At 59.6% G+C, this 27810-nt stretch overlaps 1 protein-coding gene across 1 annotated transcript; it reads left to right on the forward strand.

Annotated features, from left to right (window-relative positions):
- Positions 1–27810, forward strand: LOC137456726 (heparan sulfate glucosamine 3-O-sulfotransferase 6-like). The gene is made up of 2 exons (XM_068168316.1): positions 1–371; positions 26597–27810. The coding sequence occupies exons 1-2, from the start codon at positions 1–3 to the stop codon at positions 27213–27215; spliced, it is 990 nt and encodes a 329-aa protein (XP_068024417.1). The 3' UTR covers positions 27216–27810.

Here is a 27810-nt window from a genome sequence, read left to right on the forward strand (position 1 = left end):
ATGGGATGTAGCGGGCGGCTGGTGGGACCCGTCGGGGGCCGCCGCGCCTCGTTGCTCCTCACCATGATCTTCTTCTTCACCTACTTCTTCTACTGCCTGCCGGGACCTTGCGAGCCGCTGCCCCCCACCCTGCTGCTGCCGCCTCCCACCGCTCTCCCCGACGGCTCCGAAATGGGGCTGGGTGTCCCCGGGGGGGACCCGGGGGTGTCAGGAGGAAGCAGAAGATTCCCCCAAGCTATCATCGTAGGGGTGAAGAAAGGTGGGACCCGAGCGCTGCTGGAGTTCCTGCGGGCGCACCCCGGGGTGCGGGCGGTGGGTGCTGAGCCCCACTTTTTCGATAGGTGCTATGAGAAGGGACTGCGATGGTACAGGTAAGGATGGGATGGTCTGGGGGGTGGCTCCGGTCGTTCAGCCCCAAGTTGTGTCAATTGCCTCCCGCGGTCGTGATCAGGTTGTTCTGCAACGCGCAGGTCCCTGGAGGGGATAAATGGGGGTTTAGTGGGGGGGCTAAGGGGATGGAGGAGGATGAGTGAGGGGCAGGGGTTCGATGGGAGCAGAGCTGGAGGTGCAGAGAGCTCGGGCGGGAGCAGCTCCGGGCCCGTGCCCGCTCAGGGTCTGGTGGCCGGTTTGGAGAGGCAGCTGCTGAAGTTGGGAGAGGTAGGAGCTGGTCCCTGCATCGCTCTGGTCCTGTGTGTCGTCCCCCGCCCCTGTCTCTGTGTCCTCCCTGTCGCTGTGTCCCCCGGCCTCCTCCCTACCCCTTTGTGTCCCCCGTGTCCCCCTTCTTCTGCATGAACCCCATGTCCTCCCTCGTCCATCCTCTCCTCTGTGTCCCCTCTGCTCCTTGTGCTTCCATGTCCTTGTTCCTCCGTCCTGCTGTCCTCTCGTTGCTCGTGTCCCCTTGTCCTCCGGGTCTCCATACCCACCCGTGTCTCTGCATGTCCCGGTGTTCCCCTTTTCCCACCGCCTTCCCCTTTTCCCCTCCATCTCTCCTGTCCCCATGTCCCTCACGTCTCCCCTGTCCCCAGATCCCCATCTCCCTTTTCCCCCTTGTGTGTTCCCCTGTCCCCAGGTCCCAGCCCGCTGAGGACAGGTGGCCCGCAGCAGAATTTCCCCCTCCCTCCCCCCATTATTTGTAGTTTTAACCTTTAATGCTCTTTTCCCGCTGCTTCCCCTTCTGCCTGGGCTCCTCGAGGAATTATTTAATTTGAGAGACTTACAGAAATGAAAGGAGCTTGGCTGGTGGGGACGGCTCCTGACTCGCACCGGTGAGGGGAAGGGTGGGACGATAGCTCTGGGTCCCTCCGGTGGGTTTGTGGCAAAGGGCAGAGCTGTATTGATTGGGGGGGGGGGGGGGGGGGGGGGGAGTTGTTCAGTTCTGAGGGTTTCAGTGGGATTGAACTCTTCAGGCCATAAAGCATTCGGAAGAGCAGCTACCGTGCATGTGGTGTCTATTAAACCCCCATCTCCCGGCCAGCCCCGGCAGGGCTGGGCCAAACCGAGCCGGGAACGTCAGGAGCGCCGAGTCCCTCGGAGGCAAGGGAAGGAATCTGCTCGGGGAGTTTGAAGAGAATCCAAATGTGTGGATTTCTCAAAGCTCTGCGGTGTTCTTGGGGAAACATCTGAAAATAATAAAGGGAGCAGCTCTCCCTGTCCTTCCCTGCTCCCCGAGCCCCGCGGGAATACTGAGTTTCTGCCGCGCTCCTCCTGCTTCCTGACGGCCGGGGCGGCGGCGGCGGTAACGTTGAGATCGCGTCTGCCGCGGCCGAAAGGAGCACCGGGGAGCCCGGTGCCTTCCCTGGGAAGGGTCATTCTTAGCGGTAATCGAACCCCGGAGTTGCAGCTCGGAGAGCCTACATCTGGCCGCTCCACTTATTTTCTTAAGGCACCTTCCAAGGCAGTAAGTCACACTTCTGGCTGCACGCATCCCACCACGATTTATTGGCTCATCTCTCAGCTCCCTTTGTAGCCCTCTAGAACCACAGAATCGTTTCGATTGGAGCAGACCTCTTCAGGTCATCTCTCAGCTCCCTCTGTAGCTGCCCTGCTCTAAACCCAGGGACTCAGGGAACTGTTTCAGCCTCTAAGGTCACCGAGTCCAACCATCAACAATAACCGCGAGAGCTAATCTTTGTTTTTTCCTTGGGATGTGGATTCCAGGCTGGATCTCCCTTGGCCAAATGGGAGTTTAATGACTGTGAGCAGATAATTAAAGCCTGGAAAGATTGAAGGTTTTCATCTCGCTGGCCCGAGCCCGGCGAGACGCTGGCAGGCTCGGACCACAGCGAGAGCAGGGGAAATCAATCTCGGGGTTGGATTGCTGTGTTGGGAGTTTTCAGTGCTCTGTAAGAGCTCGTGGGGAGCCTGGCCTGGGACCAGGGAGATGTTCTAAGGTGGTTCTGCAGCTGGTTCTGGTGAATTTGGAGGCAAGGGGCGGGGAAGGGGTTCGGCAGAGCAGGCTGCAGCCTTCCCTGCGCTGAGAAGTTGCTTCCTCTTTGGGGGGGGGGGGTGTGGAAATCAGTAGATGCTTTGCCTCAGCTGTGTGTGAAGTGTGTTTCCAATCACACACACAACTCTCCTCCTTAGTTTCCTCTTCTCCTTGCCTCTTGTTTTGTCTTCTTACCAAGCCCTCACTACACCAAGGGATCTTTATCGCGGGAAAGCCAGACGGAGCTAAATGCTCGAAGCTGGGGGGTGCTGGAGTGGAGGAAAGGAAAGGAAAGGAAAAAGAAGCTGGACCAAACCCCAGCTTTTCCCAATGAATATCTCAGAGTGGTATAAACATTTTTAAGATAGTTGAACTTGCTGGGAAACCAAAATGACACCGAGTGGGTCTCACGCCAAGATATTCGGCCTGAAGGCACCTGTGGGTCGCAGCTTGTCTTGAGTAAACCTGGAGAAAGAAAACTCCAACTCCCTTGGCAATGTCATCAGAGAACTCTTTTGGTGCTCGTAGCTCAGTCCTGTTGTGACTCTGCTGCTGGAGGAGGAGTTGCTGCTGGTGTGGCTGATGCTGTGGAGTACCTGCTGGGTAGTTCACGCTGTAATGTGAGTCACTGACCAGGAGCATTTATTGCTGGCTGTTGTATTCAGGGCTTGGACTTGGGCTTCAAGACCTTTCCCAGCCCAAAGGATTCTTTGATTCTGTTTAAATCTGAAATGGCCTAAAGACTTCCTCCCCCCCTTCCTCCCCCCACCACCTTTTTGAGCAGTTCCTTTTGCGTGTGAAACAAAAAACCTTCTGCCAAAGCAGCAACAAACTCAGGTAGAATTCTTTGAGTCACTACAGGTTTAGCTAATTATAAGAAGATTAAACAGCTTTTGTAGGCTGCAGCATAAATTACCTGCTGGAGGATCCCAGCCCCAGGTGACATTTTTATCCCCAAGGAAAACACTGCTTTGGTTTTGTGTTTGCTTTTGGCACTTGCTGCTGCTTGAAAGCCACAATCTCAAGCGACAGCAGGGGGATGCTGGAGTGCCTGCTCTGCTCCTGCCATGCAGTGTCCTGTCTGTGGGTCTGTCTGTGGGTCACCAGAGAATGGCCTAAGTTTAAGGAAGGGACCTTAAAGCTCATCCAGCTGCAACACCCTGCCATAGGCAGGGACACCTCCCACCAGCCCAGGCTGCTCAAGGCCTCATCCAGCCTGGCCTTCAACACCTCCAGGGAGGAGGTGTCTGTCTGTCTGCTTTATGGGATGTAGGTGAAGGCACAGAGGAAGAAATTAATGGAATCTGAGATGTTTGCTGTTGATCTTTAGAGCTTCATCACCAAGGTGTGCAGAGATGCTCTCAGGATGGCAGCACAGGGCCAGCTCACAGAGCCACAGAGCCCTGCCCTCTGTGTGAGCTGAGAGAGACTGAGCCTGTGGGGTGCGAGGTGTAGCCCCACTGTGGCTGCAGAGCAGCACCTGCCTGCAGGCCAGGTGCAGAGCTGGGGGGCTCAAGAGGTTTGCATATGCCCAGGGAGGTGGTGGAGTCACCAGCCCTGGAGGTATTCAATGGTTGTGTGGTGTGACACTCGAGCACAGGGTTTAGTGGCCGTGGTGGTGGTGCTGTGATGGTTGGGCTGGATGATCCCAGAGGTCTGCTCCAACCAAACCAATGCCATAGTCCTCTGCCCTACAGTGCCTGTGCAGGTGGGGCTGATGCTGCTCTGTGGGTGATGCTTCAGGGCTGTAGCTGAGATCTGTGCAGGAGTTGCTCCCCTTTTGGTTGCCAGAGCTGGATTCCCACCCAGCCACCTGATGTTCCTCAGAGCTTCAAACCACTCCATCTGCCTGGTACTCTGATTCAGTGCAGACTCAGCAGTGCTGGTGAGAAAAGGGATGGAGACATTTGGAATAGTGGTGGCTTTGGAGCAGGAGGGTGGTGCAGGGAAGGGTCTCTGCCTTGCATGAGGGAGAGTTTGGGAGAGCAGAGCTCTACAAGTTTCCTTCTCCCCATCCCCTGACGGAGTGACACCAGCTCAGTGTGTCGCTTTCCCTCTCTCTTCTCTTTCCTCCTGTGATCCATGAGCTGAGTCCCTCTTTCCCATCTCCTCTTCCTGCTTCTCTGCAGCAGAGTTGCCCAGGAATGGGGCTGGGCCAAGGCTTCCAAGCACTCTCACATCCCTGAGCGGCTGTGAGAAGGCAGCTGCTGGGGTTGTGCTCTGTGAACCATGCCCTGGGTGATGGTGCACAGGGGAGTTTGGGGGAACTGTGCAGAATTCCTTCTTTCCTCACAGCCTGGGATAGAAAGAGTGAAAAAGACAATGGTTTGGGGTGGTTCCTTGGGCAAAGCTTCTGGGGGAGAGGCTGGGCTGGAGCCCTGCACAGCATCACCACCGAGCAGCCTCCAGCACTGCAGAGCTGAACCAGGGCTCCGAACTCTCCCAGAGGCTGAGTTTAGCTTTTGATTGTAGCTCCCCTTTTTTTGCCTGCGGGGGGAGGAACTTTTCCTGTGGCTCCTCATGCATTACACTGCTCTTGGGTGCATGAATGAAATGATACTGGGGTGGGAAGGGGGGTGGGGGTCCCAGCTTGGGAGCATCTGTGGGTGCCCAGGGAAGGGGGGGAATGGTTAGCAGTGAGTTGCTACATGCCATGTATTTGGAGTGCCTTCCCCCCCTCTTTCCCTCCCTCCAACCCATTCATGGGAGCTAATAATGTTCTTGAAAGGCATCCAGGATTTCTTGAGCCAGACTTTGTTATCTCCCAACCTCGCAGCCCCAAAGCCTTTGAGCGGCAGGGAAAGGACGCGGCTTTGGCGCTGCTCTTTTGACTTTTGCTGGGAGGGTTATTGGCAGCTGAAAAGTAGAGCTGAGTGATGCCTTGAGGGGCTTTGGGGTTTTTTTTGGTGGGTTTTTTTCGTGTGTGTTGTGATTGAACAGCCAGATCAAGACACTCTATAGCCCAAAGCCGCTGAATACAACCCGAGGCTTTCAGCTACCTCAGGCTGCATTTTGGCACCCAGCTCCTCTCCCTTTCCAGGGAGAGCTTTTCACAGCCTCCTCTAACCAAACACATAGGTGGGAAAAAAACACAAAAGGCTCTTTGCCAGGAGTCAGATGGCGATGCACCCGGACCTGCTCCGGGACGTTATCTTTATTCATTGACAGCAGCTAATCTCCCGCCGATGGCCTCGCGTTTCAGCTCCGCGCCTCAGAGCAGCCCTTGTTCGGCTTGGTGCCTCTGCAGGAACTCGGCTCCTGCAGCCTGCTTCTTGGGTTCGCTGCCTCACAATCTCCTCCTGTTTGACTTTCTTAACTTCCACTACAACAAAATAGAGCCTTCCTGTATCGCTTTTCCTGCTTTCACCCCCAACTTGTTTGGAAAAGAAATCCTAACATGCACAAGAGGAAAATAAAAGGGGGAAAGGGGGGGGCAGGCAACCTGATTCTGTAACTGGGAAGAAGGTATTTTGAGGCTTTAATGCTTACTGCTTTGGGCTTGCTGTCGAGACAGCAAAGATGTCTCCATGCCTAGAGGGGCTCCATCTTTACCACTGCCTGTTTATGCAAGGTTTTAGTCCCAGCCTCACACTTAGGACGGGGTCTAGGTGCGGTGTGTGTCCCCAGAGCAGCCAGCCAGGTCTCCCCACGAGGATGTGCCCCCACTGCCCTGCTCCCCACCCACAGCAGCACCCATCCCGAGCAAGCAGTCTGCAGGACGTGTGGAGTTTGGTCTGCTGCAAACTGCTTTCACGTGGGATTAAAAATAGCTTTTACTGCCACGCCGAGGAATTAACATTTGAAACCGTTTAAAGGGCTCCTGGGGAGATGTGACGGAGGGCAGAGAGAGAGCCTCTGCCTGCCTGATTTTTGGGGGGAAGTACTGAGTCTGCAGTGGGGCAAAGAGCACGACTTGGCCCTCCTGCCCCCAAATCCCTGCTGGTGCTTTCTCCTCCCTCCCATGTGGCAGCTCCGGAGTTTTGTTCTCCACCCGAAGCCCTCCTGAAAGGCTTCTTGCTGATCCAAGCAGGTTTGGGAGGGTAAACTTTAAGCCCAGCTCAGCTGCAAGGCAAAGCCGAGCCGGGTTTCTCTGTGTGGTGTTCTGTAGATAGCATCAGGCTGCTAAGTGATTAAAGCTGCCTGTTGGTGCTGGCTGTGAGGGCTTGGGATGCAGAGCTGTGATTTGTGGAGTGGAACGAGCCAAGGGCTTCCAGGCTGGGGAAGGATTTCTGTGCTGCTGCCTCTTCCATAAATGCTGGCTCTGTGCACAGGCTGTGCACCGGGGTGTGCAGGAGTAACCTGAGTCCCTGAAGGGTTTCCAGCAAGCCCACATCAGAATGGTTTGGGTTGGAAAGGACCTCAAAGATCACCCAGTTCCACGCCCTGTGCCAGGGACACCTCCCACTAGAGCAGAGTGCTCCCATGATGGAGCACCAGGTTGGGAGGGACCTCAAGGACCATCTGGTCCAATCTGTATAGGTAAGAAGATAAATCCATAAAGCTGGGCATGTAGAAATCATGGAGCTGGCTTAAAAGTGATCAATATGATGTGCATCAATACCTTTGGAAAACACTTTGGCCTTTCAGTTGTGCTCCTCAGAAATGAAACCCCAGGGAGAGGCTTCTGCCTCTTCCACAGAACTGAAACCATAACTCCATCGAATTGTTGGGGCTGGAAAAGGCCTCTGGGATCATCACCCCCACACCCCCATGGCCACCAAACCCTGGCCCCAGGGACCATGGCCACACCTTCCTTGAACACCTCCAGGGATGGGGACTCCACCACCCCCCTGGGCAGCCTCTGCCAGTCCCTGACCACTCTGGCAGCAAGGAAGTTGTTCTTAATCTCTATCCTGAACCTCCCCTGGCACAGTTTCAGTCCATTCCCTCTCCTTTTATCACCTGGGACTAAGGAGAAGAAACCAACCCCCCCCCTGGCTGCAGCCTCCTCTCAGGGAGCTGCAGAGAGCAGTGAGGTCTCCCTCAGCCTCCTCTGCTCCAGGCTGAACCCCCCCAGCTCCCTCAGCTGCTCCCCCCCAGCCCTGCTGGGGACCCTTCCCCAGCTCTGTTGCCCTTCTCTGGACCTGCTCCATCCCTCCAATGTCTCCTTGGAGCTCGGGGCCCAGAAATGATGTCAGATATCATGAGGAGGTTACAAATAGCAGCAAAAGCTGCAGGGTTCCTGTTAGCTGAATCCTTGAGGACCTGGGGGGGACAATCAATCCCAGACTAAAAGAGAGTTTGGGAGTTTGCTCTTGGTGGCTGGGATGCTTGGGTAGAGGTTTGGGTTGGGTTTTTTTTTTTCCCCCTTCCTCAGCTTATTTTTAGCTGCAGACAGTGAGAGAAGGTGGAAAAGGCTGGTGGATTTAGAGGGGGCTTTTATGCAGGGAGAGACTATTCCTGAAAGGAGTTCAAAGCTTGTTTATAAAACAGTAATTGCCCTCCCCTGAGCGGGAAGTGGGCAGCGCAGGTCGGGGCGGGGCGGGGGAGCCGGCAGTTAATTGGCAAATATGCTTAAAAGCTTCTTCCTGACCTTTGAAAGAAACTTTCTGCTGGAACAGGCCGGGGCAGAGATTGCAAAGCTGAGTAATGAAAGGCCAGGTTTAATACCAGGACTTAGCTCTAAATGGCTTTTCAAAGGGCTGTGGAAATCCTCCTGCTTAGGGAGCCGGCTGCTGTCGGAGGGCTGTGCCCATCCCCTGCAGGAGCCTGCTCTGCCCTGCAGCAAGAGCTGCGGGAGCTGGGGCAGCCCCAGCCCGCTGGCCCCTGCCACACATCCCAGGGTCTGGCATCGCCAAGGGGGCTTGGCCAGGCTGGCATCAGCTGCTCACCAGCTGGAGCACCTCAAGGTGGTTTGCTTCCCCCACAGCTGGATCCCTGCACAGACAGCAGGATCAGGGCTGGGACTCTCTCCTCGTCCTGAGCACTGCTGAGGCTGCACCTCGAATCCTGGGGTCAGTTTTGGGCCCTTTGCTCCAAGAAGGACATTCTGGGGCTGGAGCAGGGCCAGAGAAGGGCAATGAAGCTGGAGAAGGGTCTGGAGAGCAGGGCTGGGGAGGAGCAGCTGAGGGAGCTGGGGGTGTTCAGCCTGGAGAGGAGGCTGAGGGAGAGCTCCTTGCTCCCTGAAGGAAGGCTGGAGCCAGGTGGGAGTTGGTCTCTTCTCCCTGGTCTCAGGTGATAGAAGGAGAGGAACTGGCCTGGAATTGTGCCAGGGGAGGCTTAGGCTGGAGATAAGGAAGAATTTCTTTGCTGCAGGAGTGGTCAGGGCCTGGCACAGGCTGCCCAGGGAGGTGGTGGAGTCCCCATGCCTGGAGGTGTTCCAGAAGCTGTGGCCATGGCACCTGGGGCCAGGGTTTGGTGGCCATGGGGGGGTTGGGCTGGGGGTTGGACCTCTCTTAGAGGTCTTTTCCAACCAGGACAATTCTGTGGTTCTCTGACCTCAGCTTAGTTCCTGCCCTTGCTCTCAGGCTGTATTTCAGCCTTTCAGGGAGGACCAAGGGGGAGACCAGGATGCTCCAGACCCCCCGCCCCAGCACTAAGCAAATGAAGCAGGCCTGGCTGCCCCCACCTCTGAGCCCTGCCTGTGGCACAGAGCCATGCCAGGCTCTTCTGCTCTCCTTGGGCACCTCCTCTACCTGAGGATGGGTGTTGGAGCAGCCAGCAGAGCTCTTGGCTTCTCCCTCTGCACCTCCCACCACACCTCCCTGGTGGTGTGTTAGGAATGCAGCAGAGTGAGGGGCAGGGGGATGTGCTGGGGGCATTTCTCCAGGTCTTTGAAAAGCACTTGGTGGAAAGCCTGGGAGGTGTGGGGTGCAGGCTGGATGGCCAGGCCCTGGTTTGAGATGAGGCTGTAGGAGGCTTGATTTGGAGACACTGATGGGGGCCTGTGGGGCTCTGGGGGATGTGGTGCATTGCTCTCACAAGTCAGGGCTGGCAGGAGCCAGCTGGCATCTCCCCAGCAGGTTGTCTCACCCTGAGCTTGTCCATGCTAGTGCCCAGGCACGAGGTGGGGTGGGCAGCTCTGCTCTGTGCCAGGGAAATGGCTGATGCTCAGTGCTGGCTCACCAGAAGCACAACACAGCCTTCTGCAGCTGCCTTGAGAGGCCAGAGAAGTGCAGGTCTGGTCCTCACCACCCCAGTGAGGTGCTGAGGCTCTGCCATCGTCTGGCACTGCATGTCCTGGGCTGGGGGAGGGAAAACTCATCTGGGCTGGGCTGGAGCTCACCCCCTTAGCAGAGTCTGAGGTCCTCCTGTTGGTGCTCAGGGCATGAGGCTTTGCATGCTCCCCTCTGCTGGGGATGGTCCCAGGAGGGAAATCCACAGCAGCTCCTTTGCGTTCACCTTCTCCCCTCTGCCCTGAGACAGCTCCCAGCAGTCTTCAGAACTCTTCATGCAGCTCCTGAGAGAGCCACTGGGGCTGCAGAGGTGTTTGGAATGCAAATGGGGAGTACTGCAGTGGGGCAGGGCACTGGGGTGGCAACCAGGGCACTGGGGTGGCAACCAGGGCACAGAGGCAGCGTGCCTGGAGGACTGAGTGTGACCCAGCCAGTGATCCCCACAGCCAGGGCTGGAAAATGCCCAACCTTGGCATTTATGGATGGCTCTGCCTGCAGAGATCCCAGGCTTTGCCACAGCCAAGGTGCTCCAGAGCCAGGGACACAATGCACTGCTTGCCTTGGGGCTGCTGGGTGGCACTGGTGCCCTGGAGCATGCAAAGTGCTGGCACCAGCACCACCTCTGCTCCTGTGGCCGTGGCACCTGGGGACATGGTTCAGTGGCCAGGGTGGTGTTGGGCTGGGGGGTCTTGGGGGTCTTTCCCAACCCCAACAATTCCTTGAGGCTATGACTGCAGAAATCTGGGGTGATTATAACTATGGGGTTGAGAAGCAGGAGGTGAAATGCCTGGAATCAGCTTCTAGAGGCAGCTGCAGCAGCCCTGCCCTGCCTGAGCCACGGAAACCCCAGCACAGGAACGGTTGTGGTGCCCAAGGTGGGAGGAGCAGCACTTGGGCAATGTGCTGCTGGGCTCCTCCTGGGAGGCATTTGGTAGAAGCAGCCCTGCTCTGCTGAAGAAAGCCTCCAGCCCAGCAGGAACACAGCAGGAGAGGTCTCCTCCCTCCCTCCCTCCCTCCCTCCCAGCCCGGGCAGCAGCCCCACAGCACTGGGGTGAGGCAGGCGGCTCAGCTCGCTGTGCATTTTAACACAGAGCATTGATCAGGGGCAGGAGAGGATCCCATTAACAGAGTCACTTGTCACAGGCCTCCTTCAGCCATCTCCACTCATTAGTCTGGGCAGAATCAGGATGTGACCTCCGACTCCCTTGCCAGGGGGAAGGCTCACTGCCCGCAGGGTGTCTGCCTGGGCACCTCCAGAGTGCCTGTGGGCACAGGTGGCTGTGCAGGAGGTGCTCCTCAAGCTGGGATGAAGAATGGAGGAGCCTGAGCAGAGACCTTAAAGCTTTCTGTAACTCCCTGAGAGGAGGTTTGGAGTGAGGCTGGGGTTGGTCTCTCCCCCAAGGAACAAGTGACAGGATGAGAGGAAAGGGCCTCAGGTTGCACCAGGGCAGGGTTAGCTTGGCCACGAGGAACAATTCACTGCCAGAGTGGTCAGGGACTGGCACAGGCTGCCCAGGGAGGTGGTGGAGTCCCCATGCCTGGAGGTGTGCAAGAGCTGGGTGGCCATGGCCCAGTGGGACAAGGTTTGGTGGCCCTGGTGGTGCTGGGTTGGACCTGATGCTCTCAGAGGCTCTCTTCAGCTGGAACAATTCTGTGGTTCTTTGCCTGCCAGGTCTCATCCTCTGGGCTGCTGAGCTGGCTGCTGCCCTCCTGAGCTCTGCATTGTGGTTGGTGCCTGTGATTGATAGGAAGGGACAAGAAAAGTGACAGGTCCCATCCCTGGAGCCCACATCATGCTTCCTCCTGCCTGCTGCTGTGTGGTGCTGCTCAAAGGGGGCTGGAGCAGCTCCTCCTGCAACCCCCCCCAGCTCCCCCCAATCTCCCAGCTGCTCCAGAGCCCTCAGCATCCCAAATCAGACTCCTGGGGATGTGGGCAGGGCTGGCTGACTGCCCCATGCTGCTCCCCACCCCAGCACCCAGCCGAGGGCAGGATGGATCCTCCACAAGCAGTCTCTGCTTGCTGTGGGTGAAATCAAGCCCCCAGAGCAACCCCCAGCTGATACCAATCCCCTGAGCAAACCCTGGCACAGTGAGGGTGGGCTCTGGGAGCTGAGCCCTGGCTCTCTGCTGTCTCAAGAGCTCTCTGCTGTCTCAAGAGCTCTCTGCTGTCTCAAGAGCTCTCTGCCACCTCTGCAGCCCCAACTCAGATTATTTCAGTTTATTTTCCCCATTCTTGAGCTTGGCTGCTGGTGTCCCAGAGCTCCCCCCTGCCTCCACCTCCCTCACACCCTGTGCCTGCTCCTGTGCCACCCAGCACCCCCCAGAAATTCCGAGAGACAGCTCAGCCCCAGGGGTGCCCTGCCAGGGAGGAAAGGTCAACAAGAGTGGAAGGGAAAGAAATCCTCCAATTACCAGGAGCAGGGAGGGGGCTCCAGCAGTGCCATTGATCAGCAGCTTGTCACTGCAGGCCCTCATCAGTGCCACTTGTCAATAGGGGCAGGGGGCAGGACTGGGAACTGCCTGAAAGCAGCTCTGCAGGGAAGGAGCTGGGGGACAGCAGGTTGCCCATGAGCCAGCAAGGTGCCCTCCTGGCCAAGAAGGCCAAAGGTGTGCTGGGGGTATGGAGAGCAGCATGGGCAGCAGGCTGAGGGAGGCTCTCCTGCTCCTCTGCTCTGCCCCAGGGTGGTCACATCTGGAGTACTGCATCCAGTTCAAGTGAGGCAGGGAACTGCTGGAGAGAGTCCAGGGGAGGCTACAGAGATGCTGAGGGGCCTGGAGCAGCTCTAGGAGCAGCAAAGGCTGAGAGAGAGAGCCCTGGTGCTGAGAGCCTGCAGAAGAGCAGCCCCAGAGGGGAGCTGAGCAATGCTCAGCAAGAGCTAAAGGCTGGGGGGCAAGAGGCTGGGGCCAGGCTCTGCTCAGTGGTGCCCAGGGACAGCACAAGGGGCAGGGGGCACAAACTGGCACCCAGGAGGTTCCATCTGAGCAGGAGGAGAAACTTCTTTGTTGTGAGGCTGCTGGAGGCCTGGAGCAGGCTGCCCAGAGAGGTTGTGGAGTCTTCTCTGGAGAGCTTCCAACCCCCCCTGGGCACTGTGCCCCTGGGCAAGCTGCTGGGGGTGCCCTGCTGGAGCAGGGCTTGGACTGGGTGAGCTCCAAGGTGCTTGGCAACCAACACCATGCTGGATTGTGGGGATTCAGTGTGAGGGCACCGCTGGACCCCAGCTAGCACAGCCCTGGTGTGGTGGTCGCTCGCTGGGGCGCGCTGGGTGGGTGGTGGCTGGGCAGAACCTTCCCCAGTCACTCAGACCTGGCTGTCTGGGACCTGCCAGCTCCATTGCTGCGAGCAGCAGCCCGGCAGGACGCGGAGCCGGGGCGGGGGCAGGGATTATTCTCCCGCTAGAGCCATCGGGCGCTGCCTCCGCAGGGCTGCTTTTATGTCTCCTCAAATGATGCTCCTCAGCCGCGCAGCCATGAGAAGAATGTCAGGGGGCTGCTGCCAAGTACTTTGGGCTGAGCATTTCGGTTTTGTCGAGGGAAGAGATCGTTTGTCTCCGTGAAAAGCCGGGGCCGGGGGGAGGGAGGGAGCCCCTGCGGCGTCAGAGACCCAAGCGTGACAACCTGCATCCGCTCCGCTGCCCCCCGAGCGGTGCGCGGCTGTCACCGCCGGCCCCGCACAAAGGAGCTGTCGGGCAGGGGCCGGGCGCCGCCGGAAGGAGAGGAGAGCAAACTGTCCCCGGCCCCGCGGGGGGCTGAGCAGCTGCTGGAGCAGGGCACGGGCTGGAGGTGAGGGTCTCACCGCGGTGCTGGGGGTGCTGGTGGCAGCATCCTGCTGTCCTGCTCCAGGCAAGCAGCCAGGTGAGGGTGGGCAGCAGCCTGCCCTCCCCCAGCAGGATCTCCTGGGGTTCTGCCTCTGCAGCCATGCTTGGGAAGGGTCTGGAGCACAGGTCTGGGGAGGAGCAGCTGAGGGAAACTGGAGCAAAGGAGCCCGAGGGGAGACCTCCTTGCTCTCTACAGCTCCATGAGAGGAGGCTGGAGCCAGGTGGGGTTGGTCTCTTCTGCCTAGGAAGAAGCAAAGGGACAAGAAACAGCCTCAGGCTGCACCAGGGCAGGTTCAGGTTGGACATGAGGAACAATTTCTTCCCCAAAAAGGTTTTCCAGGCCTGGCCCAGGGCAGTGGTGCAGTCTCCATCCCTGGAGGGGTTTCAGAGCTGTGGAGATGTGGTGCTGAGGGCCACGGTGTGGTGGTGCCCTGGCAGTGCTGGGTAGGGTTGGACTCAGTGCCCATGAAAGTCTCTCCCAGGCAGAGCAGGCTGGGGGGGCTGTCACTTGTCACTTATGCTGAGCTGGTGAGGAGGAGGAGGTTTGCTGAAGGATGGCAGCGCTCTGCATCAGCCCTTGGACCTCCTCTCAGTCTCAAAACAAAGGCAAATTAAGGCTCAAATCCTGCCAGGGTTTAGTGACCTCCCAGCTCCAGCTGTGTGCAGCTGTGGGAGCCTCCTGTCAGCACCTGTATCAGGGCTCAGGGAGTTGCCTGGAGGTGTCACCTTGTCACCAGGGGGTTTCTGGCTGCATGACATCATGGGCCAGTGAGGCACACAGCTGATGTCCCCAGGCTCCATCCCTCTGCTGGGCTGGAGTTGGAGCCATGTGGAGAGGAAGGGTGAGCAGTGCCCTCTGGAAAGAAATCTGTCTGTGGAACCTCCCCAGGCTCAGCTGGGTGCCCTTGGAGAGAGACCTTGCCCCTCACTTGGCAGCTGAACACAAACCTGGGCAGGGAGCAGGGGTGGGAACTCTTCTGACCATGTTGTGAATCCCAAGAGACTTGAGGGGGGGTTGAGCCATGAGACAGGAAGAGTTTCAGGTCTAGCTTGGAGCAAGCAGCTCCTGAAGACAAGAGACCCCCAGCTTTGGGGCACGTGTGTGGGGAAAGCCCCCCAAAGTGAGCTGTGATCAGCTGCAGGTAGTTACACAAAACCTCTCCCTGGAGAGTGCTGACACCACCTGGAGCCTCTTCCCAAGCGCCTGCCGGCGGCACGGTGAGGGATGGTGACTCCAGCAGGGGCTGAAGGCCACAGGGGATCAGCTGGAAAGCAGTTAGTGGCAGTTCAGTTCGGGGTTGTGGTGTGGGGTCCTGAAGAGACCAAACTGCTGCAGAAACCTCCTTCCCTTCGGGGTCTGGAGGCAAACCTTTAAAGCAGAAGGTGGCAGGGTGCTGGGCAGGGTGCTGGGGCAGGGGCAGGGTGCTGGGCAGGGTGCTGGGGCAGGGGCAGGGTGCTGGGGTAGAGGCAGGGTGCTGGGGCAGGGTGCTGGGGTAGGGGTAGGGTGCTGGGGTAGGGGCAGGGTGCTGGGGCAGTGGTAGGGTGCTGGGCAGGGTGCCAGGGCAGGGGCAGGGTGCCAGGGCAGGGGCAGGGTGGCAGACTTTCCAAGGCCATCTCTCCAACCCCCTGTAGTGAGCAGGGACATCCCCAGCTAGATCAGGCTGCTCAGGGCCTCATCAGCTTTGAGCCTGAATGTCTCCAGGGATGGGGTCTCAGAATTCCAGCACAGTAGGGGCTGGAAGGGACCTCTGGAGATCAAGTCCAACCCCTGCCAGGGCAGGGGCACCCAGGGCAGGGCACCCAGGGACACATCCAGGTGGGTTTGGAATGCCTGCAGAGATGGAGACTCAGCACCTCTCTGCCCAGGGCTCTGCCACCCTTCAGTTACAGAGGTTCCTCCTCATCTTTGGATGGAACTCCTGATGCTGCACTTTGTGCTCCTTGCCCCTTGCCCTGTCACTGGGCACCACTGAGCAAAGCCTGGTCCCATCCTGCTGACACCCACCCTGTAAGTATTGATCAGCACTGATCAGATCCCCCTCAGGCTCTCTCCTCCAGCCTAAACAGCCCCAGGGCTCTCAGCCTTTCCTCGCCAGGGAGCTGCTGCAGTGCCCTCAGCATCCTTGCAGCCCTTTGCTGCAGCCTCTGCAGCAAGGCCCTGTCCTTGCACTGGCTGCTGGACACAGAACAAGTTCCACTGTGGCCACTTCCACAGCAGCCTGGGGACTGCTGCCAGGGCTGCAGCAGACTGATGCTCCTTTATTCTCCCCTTAATGAATTCCTTTGCCTCCAGTGAGTTTCCATCTTTTTTCTGCTGCAATCAAAGGGTTCACATTGGGAACAGACCCTCCCAGACCTTCTTTTCATCTCCTTGCCTCAGCTCCTTGCCTTGTCCTCATGCTGCCACGGTGCAGCTGAAGCACAGATGCCAGGAGCCGGCTGCTGGAAGGGGAGCTGGGACACACAAGGGCCCAGAGATTGCTCTCAGCAGGTTCTCCTCTGCTGGCAAGCAAGGAGGAAGAGTCCAGAGCAGCTTGCTGAGATACACAAATGGGCAATTATGTGGTCACCTGAGAAGTGCCTGATGATTTATGGCATGATTAAAAGGTTGATGGTAAGAGCAGGAAAGATTTGGAACATCTGCCTCCAGAGCCCTGTCTCTGACCCTCACACCACAGATAGCAACAGAGGAAATATCCAGGCAGGCACTGGGGCTTTGACACAGATCCCACCACATCTGGGAGCATTTGGGCTGAAACTTAAGAGCCTGGACAATGAGTAATTAAACATAATTCACTCCTTGCTCTGCTGTAATCTCCAAGAGGCTGTTCCTGCTTGAAGGGTGGACTTTGGAGGAGCCTCGTGGAAGAGGAACACTCAGCCAAGGTCAGTGTGCCCCACAGAACCTTAGAATGGCTTCAGTTGGAAGGGAGCTCAAAGCTCCTCCAGCTCCAGCCCCCTGCCATGGGCAGGGACACCTCCCACCAGCCCAGGCTGCCCAAGAGCTCATCCAGCCTGGAGGGGAGAAGGCTCCAGGCAGAGCTCACAGCAGCCTGCCAGGACCTGAAGGGCTGCAGGAAGGCTGCAGAGGGACTGCTCCCAAAGGGCTGCAGGGCCAGGAGCAGAGGCAATGGTTTGAAATGAGAGCAGAGCAGATTGGGATTGGAGGTGAGGAACAAGTTGTGCCCCAGGAGGCTGCTGGAGCACTGCAGCAGGTTGCCCAGGGAGGTGGTTGAGGCTCCCTGCCTGGAGCTGTTCAAGGTGAGGCTGGAGAGGGCTCTGAGCAGCCTGCTCTGGGCTGGTGTGCTGCTTCCAGAGCTGCTGTGGAACACCCAGAGCCCAGCACCACATTTCCTTCTGGGTGTTCTTTATTGAAACCCAACCAGCCCCAAGTGCCTGCCTGGTGCCTTGGGCTGGCACAGGCATGGCAGGAGCACAGGCTGCAGGTAGGCTGAGCTGGAAGTGCTAAGGTGACCCCAGAGCAGGGCAAGGGGCAGGCCTTAGAAGCTGCCTTGGTTGGTTGTTTGCTTTCATTGCACAGTGGAAAGGAGGTGGAACAAAAGGGTTTGGAGGGGAATGGATTGGCAACAAGAAACCCAAAGTGGGTTAATTCTCTTCTCTTTCCTAGCACAGCTCCATTCAGCCCTGGGAGAGTGGAGGGATGTGGGGCCTGGGGGTGGTGTCAGTGTGTGCTGGTAGCAAGGACAAACTCTGTCAGCTTTTAAGGCTCCAGGAGCTGTTTCTGGTCAGGATCTTTCCTTTTGACAACTCTTTTTCTTTTCCCCTTCTTCTTTTCAGGAGGGTTAAAAAGGTGGTGGTGGGGAAAGGGCTTTCTGTAACACAGTCAGGCTGGAGCTGGAGCTGGAGGTGGTGGAAATCTGCTAGAAATATGCAAGGACCTGAAAGAAACTCTTGAGTGAATCATTAAGTTTAACTGACCTTAAACCATCCAATTGCCAGCAGGGACCTGGGAGCAAAGCTTCCCAGGGGTTTCTGCTGAGCTCTCAGGGCTGGGAGGAGCTGAATGTTTTACCCAACAGGGTTTCTCATCTAAACTTTTCCCAATAAGGAGGGAAAATAACTTCATTTGGGAGGGCAGGGGAGGCACTGGTGTGCCCCTGGCAGCCCTGCCCTCCCCCTGCACCCCCAGCACAGCACCCCCCGCGGCTGGGCATGTGCCAGCCCCTGCTGCCTGGGGGAGCTGCCCCAGGCTGTGCTGCTTCTCAGCTGCTCCAACCCCAGCAGCAGGGCTGGGGGCTGCACAAAGCACAGGAGGGAGAGGCTGCTCCTGGGAACCTGAGCTTGGCTTTGCTGCAGCTGAGGGCTGTGGGTGGGACTGTGCCTGTCCCTCTTGCCCTGTCACTGGGGGAGCTCTGGAGGACTTCCAGACTGGTCTGGGTTGGAAAGGACCTTTCAAGCTCATCCAGTCCACCTCCTGCAGCCAGCAGGGACAGCCCCAACCAGAGCAGGTTGCTCAGAGTTCCATCCAGCCTGACCCTGGGTGTTGTACACACAAGGAGTTCTCTTTCCTTGGCCACCCAAAGACCCTGGTGCTGAGCAGGACCTGGAGAGCTTGAAGCCCACCAGAGCAATCTCCTTGGGGCTTGGATGCATGGAGCTGGGGTGGAGAGTGCTGCTGGGGTCTGGGCTGTGCTGGGGTTGCCTTGCCCTGAGCTGAGGACAGTGGTTTGGGTCCCAGCCACTGCCTGGCCACAGCTTTTCACTGGAATGTGAAAACTTCCTACCTCTGATCCTTGTCCTCCACTGAATCTGCCTAGAAAGGGCTGTGGGCTGAGAGGGGCTGGGGGGAGGTGGGCAGACAGCTGGGGGGGCAGGCAGACAGACAGACAGACAGACAGTGTGATTGCTTAAGCCACATTTCCTTAGGAAGCCAGGATAGCAATAGCCCCAAGCAGCCCTGTCCCACCAGCAGCTCTCCTGCCTCACAGCCTGGCTCCTGCAGGGCAGAGCTGCTCTGGCAGGGGATCCCCAGCTGCTCCTGCTGCAGGGAGGGAGGGGAGGATGGAGCAGTGGTCTTGGCATCATCAACCTGAACCTGCCAGGCTTGTGGAGGGAGCCTGGGGCTCACCCAGTGCTGATGGGGAGCTGGAAGCTGCCAAGGGCTCAGCCTGGGCACGAGCCCAGAACCATGGAGCAGTTTGGCTTGGAAGAGACCTTGAAGGTCATCCAGTCCAAGCCTCAGCCCAGCACTGCCAGGGCACCACTAAACCATGGCCCTCAGCACCACATCCCCACAGCTTTGAAACCCCTCCAGGGGAGTGGTGACCTCCTCCAAGCCCTCCCAGGGCTCTGTGGCCTCTTCAGAGCTGCAGAAGCAGCAATGTTTGTAGCCCTCCCACAGCCTCCCCCTGCCAGGGGACCAGCTGAACCCCAGCATGAGGGGAGGGGAGGACCCCACTGGATGCCCAGCAGCAGCTCCCAGCATCCCAAAACCTTGTCCAGGTCGCTTGAAGGCTTCTCCCTCACCTGCAGAGGAGGCTGAGGAGAGACCTTGGGGCTCCCTACAGCCAAAAGAGGTTGGAGTGAGGCTGGGGTTGGTCTCTTCTCCCAGGGAACAAGGGGCAGGGCAAGAGGAAAAGGTCCCAGGTTGCACCAGGGGAGGGTTAGGTTGGCCACAAGGAGGAAGTTCTTTGCTGCCAGAGTGGTCAGGGGCTGGCACAGGCTGCCCAGGGAGTCCCCAGCCCTGGGGACAGGGTTTGGTGGCAGGGTGGTGTGGGGCTGCTGTGGGGCTTGAGCTCAGAGAGCTTTTCCAACCTGAGTGATTCTGTGCTTGGCTCTGCTGGGGTGGGCTGCAGGCTGGGGAGTCCTGCAGAGTGTGGAGGTGGCTGAGCAGCTTGGGAGGGACAGCCCCAGGGCTGAGCTCTGCCTGGGGGCTCCTCTCTCACCCCTGGCTCTGGCTGGTGTTTGGGCACATGCCACAGGCTGGGATGGCACAGAGCAGCGTGGGCAGTGCCAGCAGAGGAGGCTCCCATGCTTGCTGTGCTCTGGGGCACAGCCTGGCTCTGCCTTTTCCCCAGGAAATGAGGAAAAAAGCTGAATTTGTTTCCCATCTTCCCCCAGGCTGTTCCAAATCTGAGCCAGATGGGGAATCCTGCCTGCTGCTGCAGCAAGCTGGATGCATTTGCCAGGGCAGCATGAGAGGGCTCAACCCTGCCCAACCCTGCCCTGGCCCTGCTGGAGGTGGGCAGGGCAGAGCTGCTCCAGCTGGGGGCTGCCACACCTAGCAGGGACCCTGCAGAGCCAGGAGCTGCTCTGGGGGGGACCCCAGCCAGGAGCAGAGGAGGTGACCACCACAGCAGGAGCACCCTGGCAGAGCCTGGGGAGACACAGGATGTGGGCTGGTGAGGGCTGTGCTGAGCTCTGGGGAGGGGGAGGCAGGGGGCAGGGTCTGCCTCTGCCTGGAAGCTGTTGGGCAGCCTCTGGGCCTTGCTGTCCAGCTGCAGGGGGAAGCCTCTCTCATTTCAGCTCCAGCTTTGGCTTCCTTCCCTCCTGCCAGCAGCATTCTGCCCAAAGGCACTGTGGATGTCCCATCCCCGAGTGCTCCAGGCCAGGCTGGATGAGGCTTTGAGCAACCTGAGCTGGTGGGGGGAGCCCCTGCCCCTGGCAGGGATTTGGAGCTGGATCTTTAATGTCCCTTCCAGCCCAAACCATCCCAGGATTCTCCAGGGCCAGCTCTCCCCTCTGCCTGCTCCCCCTCACTGAGAGGGGAGAGCCAGCCCCTGCTGCTGAGGTAACCTCTGCTGGGTTTGTCTTGGCTCATGATGGCCAAATCATGGCTCAGAGCATCTGCCCCTGGATGATGCCAGCAGCACCTGGTGGCCTTTGCCATCTCCTGATCCCAGCTCCTGTGCAGCAGCCACAAAGTGCAAAGCTTTCTCCCTTCATTTGTTTCCTGTTTAGAAGAGGAGGAAAAGTTACAAAGGGCTTGGAGATGAGGCTGGAAGGATCTCTTCTCTTCCCTGCAAGCTGCTGGGGGGTTGGGGTGTCCCTTCTTCAGCCCCCCACCCTGGTGGGCTAGCTGTGCAGGAAGGAGTGGATGGGGCAGGGTGCAGGCTGCAGCCAGGGCTCTGCTGTCCCTGCAGCACAAGAAGGAGAGGAGCAACCAACCCTGGCAGCAGTGGTGGCCTCCAGGTGACCATCTGGAGAGCCCAGCAGCTCCTTCCCCCTGCTCTGCCAGGGGCTGGGCTGGGCCTGGGCGAGGTGGAGGAGCCAGCCCCATACTGAGATCAAATAAGCACAGCTCCACTGAAATGATTCCTGCCCCTGGGGAGTTGTCTCCCTCCCCCCCCAGCATCTGCTGAGCAAATCAAAGCAGCTGCTGGCCAGCAGGAGGGCCTGGCTCTGGCAGGCATGTGTGGAGTGCTCCTTTCCTCCTCCTTTCCTCCTCCTTTCCTCCTCCTTTCCTCCTCCTTTCCTCCTCCTTTCCTCCTCCTTTCCTCCTCCTTTCCTCCTCCTTTCCTCCTCCTTTCCTCCTCCTTTCTCCCTCCTCCATGTGGGCTCCTGCTGCTCCTGCACCTGTGGCAGGGCTGGCACCAGGGTGTCCCCTGCAGGGCTCCTGCCCAGGCAGCCTCCCTGGGGCAGGGATGGGATGGGATGGGATGGGCAGAGCTGCTGGGGATGCTCATCACCTGCACCCCACCAGCCAGCCAAGCACAGGAAGCCATCAGGATGGAGGGAAGTGTGGGTCCTGACTAATTAGTCTGAGCTAATGAGCTGAGAGCTTGTGGCTCAGGCTGGCACTGCTGTGGGCTGGGACTCCAGGGCATGGGGCAGGGCATGGTGTGGGGAGCAAGGGGATGGAGGCACTTACAGTACTGGGGGATTTTGCCTCAAAGTGAGCCTCAGAGCTTCTCAGCATGGCTGGGGCTGCAGTGCAGCCACCCAGGGCCCTGCAGGCACCTGCAAAGTTGCAGAGAACTCTGTTTCCTCCCAGAAGCAGCAGATGCTGCAGCCCCTGTGGGGAGCTCAGCTCTGTGGAGCAGGATCTGGGAGTGCTGGTGGACAGCAAGCTCCCCACAAGCCACCCAGGTGTCCCCATGTGGAAGAGGCCAAGGGTCTCCTAGGTGCATTCAGAGGACTGTGACCAGCAGGTTGAGAGAGATTCTCCTCCCCCTCTACTCTGCCCTGGTGAGGCCACAGCTGGAGTCCTGGGGCCAGTTCTGGGCTCCCCGGTTCAGGAGAGACAGAGAACTGCTGGAGAGAGCCCAGGGGAGGCTGTGGAGGTGCTGAGGGGCCTGGAGCCCCCCTGGGAGGAGCAAAGGCTGAGAGCTCTGGGGCTGAGAACCTGGAGGAGAGCAGCCCCAGAGGGGATCAGTGAAAGACAGCAGAGCTCCAGGCTTGGGGCAGAGGGGCTGGGTGGCTGCTGGCAGAAAAAGACCTGGGGCTGGTGGTGGACAGCTCTCTGAAGACAACCCCAGCAGTGAGCTTAGGTGGCCAGGAAGGCCACCAGCATCCTGGCCTGGATCAGCACTAGTCTGGCCAGCAGGAGCAGGGGAGAGATCCTGCCCCTGGACCAGGCACTGGTGAGGCTGCACCTTGGATCCTGGGTTCAGCCTTGGGCCACTGGCTCCAGGAAGGGCTTTGGGGGCTGGAGAGGGTCCAGAGAAGGGCAACAGAGCTGGGGAAGGGTCTGGAGCACAGGGCTGGGGAGGAGCAGCTGAGGGGGCTGGGGGTGTGCAGCCTGGAGGAAAGGAAATTGAGAGGAGACCTCATAGCTCCCTGCACCTCCCTGGAGGAAGGCTGGAGTGAGGCTGGGGCTCATCCCAAGCTGCACCAGGGGAGGGTTAGGTTGGGTATGAGGAACAATTTCTTTGCTGCCAGAGAGGTCAGGGACTGGCAGAGGCTGCCCAGGGGGGTGGTGGAGTCCTCAGCCCTGGAGGTTTCAAGCAAGGGGTGGCCATGGCCCCTGGGGCCAGGGGGTGGACTGAGGGTTGGACTGGATGCTCTTGGATGCTCTGTGAGGCAAGGGGAGGCCCCAGCCCTGAGCATCCCCCACTGTGTCTCCATCCCTCCGCCCTGGGCAGAGCATGGAGCCGGAGCAGCTGCCCAGGCCACTCCTGCACCGAGTTTGCAGGTCCCCTGCACAGGCTACCGTGGGCTGGAGGGACTGCCCTGGGGCTTGGCAGGGGGGCCTGGGGGGGTCGGTTTGGCTGAATTGCATTGCCCTGGGAGGGAGGAGGCCCACGGTGAGCCAGGGCCACCAGCCCCTTTAATTGTGTGCAATGAAGGCTGACAGTGCCGAGGCGCTGCCCGGGGGAGCTGAACCCTTCCATTCCTGCATAAATCATCTCCAGTCTGCTGCTCCTTCATCTGCAAGCTGCTGCAGCCTGGCTACATCCTCGCTGCTGGGGAGGGTCCTTTGGAGATCACAGCCCTCCACTGACCTGGGGCGCAGGCAAGACACCTGCCACGGGCTGCCCCACGGCCCCGGGCCGGCCGGGCAGGGGGAGGGAGCTGGGGGGGAGCTGCGGGGGGGAGGGAGCTGGGGGGGGGAGGGAGCTGCCGGGGGAGGGTTTCTGATTGCTGCTGGGCAGACAGACTTCATTCCAGCGGGCAGGGGAGGCACTGGTGTGCCCCTGGCAGCCCTGCCCTCCCCCTACACCCCCAGCACAGCACCCCCCGCGGCTGGGCATGTGCCAGCCCCTGCTGCCTGGGGGAGCTGCCCCAGGCTGTGCTGCTTCTCAGCTGCTCCAACCCCAGCAGCAGGGCTGGGGGCTGCACAAAGCACAGGAGGGAGAGGCTGCTCCTGGGAACCTGAGCTTGGTTTGGATTTGGGTCCTCCTCCTGCAGCTGAGGGCTGTGGGTGGGACTGTGCCTGTCCCTGTCCCTCTTGCCCTGTCACTGGGGGAGCTCTGGGGGTACCAAGTGTCACAGACTCCCAGACTGGTCAGGGTGGGAAGAGACCTTTCAAGCTCTGCCAGTCTGCCCCCCCTGCAGCCAGCAGGGCCAGCCCCAGCCAGAGCAGGCTGCTCACAGCCCCAACCAGCCTGGCCTGGGATGGCGCCAGGGATGGGGCAGCTCCCAGGCCACGTCCTGGGATGCTCACTGCTGCAGCCATGGGTGGTGAGCAGAGCTCCTGGGGTGGTGATGGCTTTGTGCCTTGGCTAAGGGACACCACCTCCAGCCAGAGCATGGGGGGGACCTGATGGTGGCTGTGCTGTGCCCATGGCAGGCATCAACAGGGAGTTCAGCTTTGGTTTTGGGGGGACCCATGCAGCACAGCTCTAGAGTGGAGCAGAGTGAGGAGGGAGCAGCTCTGAACCCCATGGATGGTGGCAGAGCCCAGGCAGCCTCCTCTGAGGAGCTGAGTCCTTATTAGCTCTGCTCTCTGCCCCTCTTAATCAGATGCTGCTCTGTGCATTCAGCAGGAGCCCTTTGGCCCTCACGACCCCTCTGGAATAACCATGCATAGAAAAAGCCTTCAGGGCCTCCAGCAGCTCTATAATTGCAACCCCCAGCCATAAACATGAGCAGGATGGGGATGCAAATGCTGCTGGGGGAGGAAGCAGGAGCAGAGGGCTGTAGCTGCCCCGTGGTGCTGGGGAGGGGGAACATCCTCTCACCTTGCTGGCCAGGAGCTGGGGCTGCCCAGAGGCTTGGGCAGCTGGCAGAGCAGGCCTGCTCTCCCCAGTGGTGCCAGCTGCTGGCAGGGTTAGTGGCTGGGTGTGAGAGCAGCCACCCCATCAGGACTGCCAGTGCTGGCTCCAGCTTCTCCCCTGCCCCTAGCTCCACCTCTCCCACGTCCCACACAAACCTTCCCAGCCATTCCCAGAGCCCCCCAGCAGCCCCCACTGCTGCTGGCCTCCTGCCTTCCAGCCAGGGAGCAGCCAGGCTCTGCAGCTGGTGAGGGAACCCCTCAGGAAGGGTCTGTGGGCACCCCCTGGGAAGCAGCCCTGGCTGGTGGTACCCCCAAGCCCATCTGCTCTGCAGCCTGACCTGGATGAATCCCAGCCCAGGGACCCCACTCTGCACAGCAGGAGAGCTCTGGGCTCCTTTTGCTTAGCTGGAGACCTCCCAGGGGTGGTCCTGAGCTCTTGCCCTTGGTGAGAGGATGCTCCTGGGCAGGAGGAGATGCTTGAGGCTGCCCAGGGTGCTCCAGCTGGGGTCAAGGCTGCAGCAGTCATTGTCCTGGGCCCCGGCAAAGGGCTGCTTGGGGGCAGGAGGAGGTGTCTGGGGCTGCCCACAGATGCTCTGGCTTGGGAGCTGCAGCAGGACCCCTTTGCTTTGGCTCCAGCTGTGGTCCTAGGCTGCAGCCCTGGTGAGAGGCTGCTGGGGGGCAGGAGGGAATGCTCAGGGATGCTGCAGCTGGGGCTGGAGCTGCGTCAGGAGCCGTCAAACCTCGGGGACGTTTGATGTATCAAGCTGTAATTAGGAGCAAAGGCCAAGGGGGTGCAAAGGAGCATTAATAAATTATCTTCCTTGCTGTTAATTGACGTGTCTCGGAGCCAGCGATCGCTGAGCCCCTTCCAGGCGCATCCCGGGCTCGTTACCGCCGGCATTAGCATATTCAGGTCCCTGCTTAAAGCCAATTAGCTCCTGGGCAGCCCTGATTGGGAAGCCCTGGCCTCATTTCCACATCGTTTTGAATCGCTGGGAGAACCAAACAATGATGGAGGCAGGGCTGGGATGGAAAATGCCCCGGGGGCTCTGCCCGCTCGGGGAGGCGCTGGCAGGACCCACTGCCGGCTCTGAAGGGGCGGCGAGGGTGAGGAGGGGGGCGGCGAGGGTGAGGAGGGGGGCGGCACGGTAATGAGGAGTCAAAAGGAACATTGACTAATTTGCTCCCGGGCGGCTCGCTGGGGACCGCAGCCTGCTGAGGTCAGCCCCGGCCCTTGCTCAGAGGTTCAACAGATGCCCTGCTGCCTCCCCTGGGAAGAGGAGGAGATGGAGGGGACAGGGCTGGGGGGTGAGCACGGCTGCCCAGCATGCCCCCCGCCCCGCTTTGGGGACCCTGCAGCAGCCAGGATCTGCTCGGGAGAGCTGGGAGCAGGGGGGCGAGGCTGGACCTGTCCCTGCTGACATCCTCCCGCTGGTGCTGCTCCTTTCCCGGTGCCCAGCGAAGGTGCTGCTCTTTTGGCCGCCTGCGAGGGGCCGGTACCTTCCACTCTACCATCCCTGGCTCCAGTTTAACAACTTCATAGCTGCTGTGCGGCCACAAAGGCAGCCTTGTCCGGCCGGCTGAGATAAGCCCCCGGGTGATTCATATGCAGATCCGGGTGGTACCGGGTGTCTGCGGGGAGAGGATAAATCTGTCCCGAGCCCTGTCCCCTTCTCCTGGTTCCAAACTGCTTTACATGCACACAAAAAAGGTTCTGTCCCCTATTGAGCCCCGTCCCGGGCTGCCTGTCACCCTGCTTTGAGCGGGGAGGTCCCCTGGGGGCGCAGCCGGATGGCGCTGGGTGCCCCTGGGCAGACGGAGCTGGACTGGGGCGGGTGAGAGGAGCCCTCAGCACCACTAAGCTGGGCTGGCCTGGCTGGTTTTGTCCCCTTGCCCATCTGAGCTCCTTGAGAGAGTCTCTCTGTGGCCCTGCAGAGAGCTCTCCCCCCTAGCAGCACCCCCTTTGTTGGGGCTTTTTGTCTCTCTTCTTGGGGTTCTGGTAGCAATGGAGAAGAGGTTCCCCACCCCCACCCCCAGCCCCCTGTTCCCCTTTTGGGGATGACACAGGACCTGCAAGCCCTGCTCCTGATGGCGCCCAGCACCCACTGCTGTGCATAACAGAACCATAGAAGGGGTTGGGCTGGAGGGACCTTGCAGATCCCTGAGTCCAGCATCAGCCCAGCACCTCTGTGGCCACTGAACCCTGGCCCCAAGAGCCATGGCCAGACTTCCTTGAACACCTCCAGGGATGGGGACTCCACCACCTCCCTGGGCAGCCTGTTTCAGTCCATGACCACTCTGGCAGCAAAGAAATTGTTCCTCGTGGCCAAAGCAGACTTCCCCTGGCACAACTTGAGGCCATTTCCTCTTCTGATACCAGGGAGAGGAAGAGCCCAACCCCACCTGGCTGCAGCCTCCTCTCAGGAGCTGCAGAGAGCAGTGAGGTCTCCCTCAGCCTCTTCTCCAGGCTGAGCACCCCCAGCTCCCTCAGCTCCCCAGCCCTGCTCTCCAGACCCTTCCCCAGCTCTGGTGCCCTTCCCTGGACACAGAGCAGTGTGCTGCTGCTTCATCAGGTTGGTGTAGCTGTGCCTGAAGCCCTGAGCCTGTCCCTTTGCACCCCCAGGAGCCTGATGCCACGGACCCTGGAGGGGCAGATCACCATGGAGAAGACCCCCAGCTACTTTGTGACCAAGGAGGCTCCGCGGCGCATCTACGAGATGTCTCGGGACACGAAGCTGATCGTGGTGGTGAGGAACCCTGTCACCAGGGCCATCTCAGACTACACACAGACCCTCTCCAAGAACCCCTCCATCCCCAGCTTCCAGGCCCTGGCCTTCAAGAACCTCAGCACGGGGCTGGTGGACACGGGCTGGAGCGCGGTGCGCATCGGCATCTACGCCAAGCACCTGGACAACTGGCTGCAGTACTTCCCCCTCTCCAAGTTCCTCTTCGTCAGCGGGGAGAGGCTGGTCAGCGACCCCGCGGCGGAGGTGGCTCGTGTCCAGGACTTCCTGGGCCTCCAGAGGGTGGTGACGGACAAACACTTCTACTTCAACGAGACCAAGGGCTTTCCCTGCCTGAAGAAGCCAGAGGGCAGCAGCAAGCCTCGCTGCCTGGGCAAGTCCAAGGGCAGACCCCACCCCAGGATCGACCTGCAGGTGGTGCAGCGCCTGCGGGAGTTCTACAGACCCTTCAACATGAAGTTCTATCAGATGACAGGGCAGGACTTCGGGTGGGACTGAGCCCTCCAAGGGCTTGGCACTGTGCTGGCACCTGGGCTGCCTGGCAGCCTCCAGAGCCGGGACCGTGGCCCGGGGCTGCCTGTGGCCGCTGTGCTCCGGGAGGCTCAAGGTTCCTGTGGTCCAGGGATGCTCCTGGATGCTATGCTCCAGGGCTGCCTGGGGCTGCTGTGGTCCAGAGGCCTCATGGCTCCTGTGCTCCAGGAGTCTCATGGCCACTCTGCTCCAGGGCTGCCTGGGGCTGCTGTGGTCCAGAGGCCTCATGGCTCCTGTGCTCCAGGGTTCTTGTGGCTGCTGTGGTCCAGGGATGCTCATGGCTCTCGTGGCTCAGGGGTCTCATGGCTGCCTTGGCCCAGGGATGCTCATGGCTCTCATGGTCCAGGGATGGCTGTGGCCACCCCACCACAACCTCCTCCCTTTGTTCTAATTTATATCAGACCTGTTCTGGTGAGAAATGGACCCTGCTGGAGTAGAGAGAGATATTTAAGAGAGAAACCCACAGATGACCTCTCCCCCTCCCTGACCAGATTAAATATTCTTCCATATAAATCTTGCTGATCTCTCTTGCCTGGGGCCCTGCTGGGTGGCAGCCTGGGGC

This window comes from Melanerpes formicivorus, unplaced genomic scaffold (genome assembly GCF_026170545.1).
Source record: "Melanerpes formicivorus ecotype bairdi unplaced genomic scaffold, bMelFor1.0.p_v2 SCAF_135, whole genome shotgun sequence".
NCBI lineage: Eukaryota > Metazoa > Chordata > Aves > Piciformes > Picidae > Melanerpes > Melanerpes formicivorus.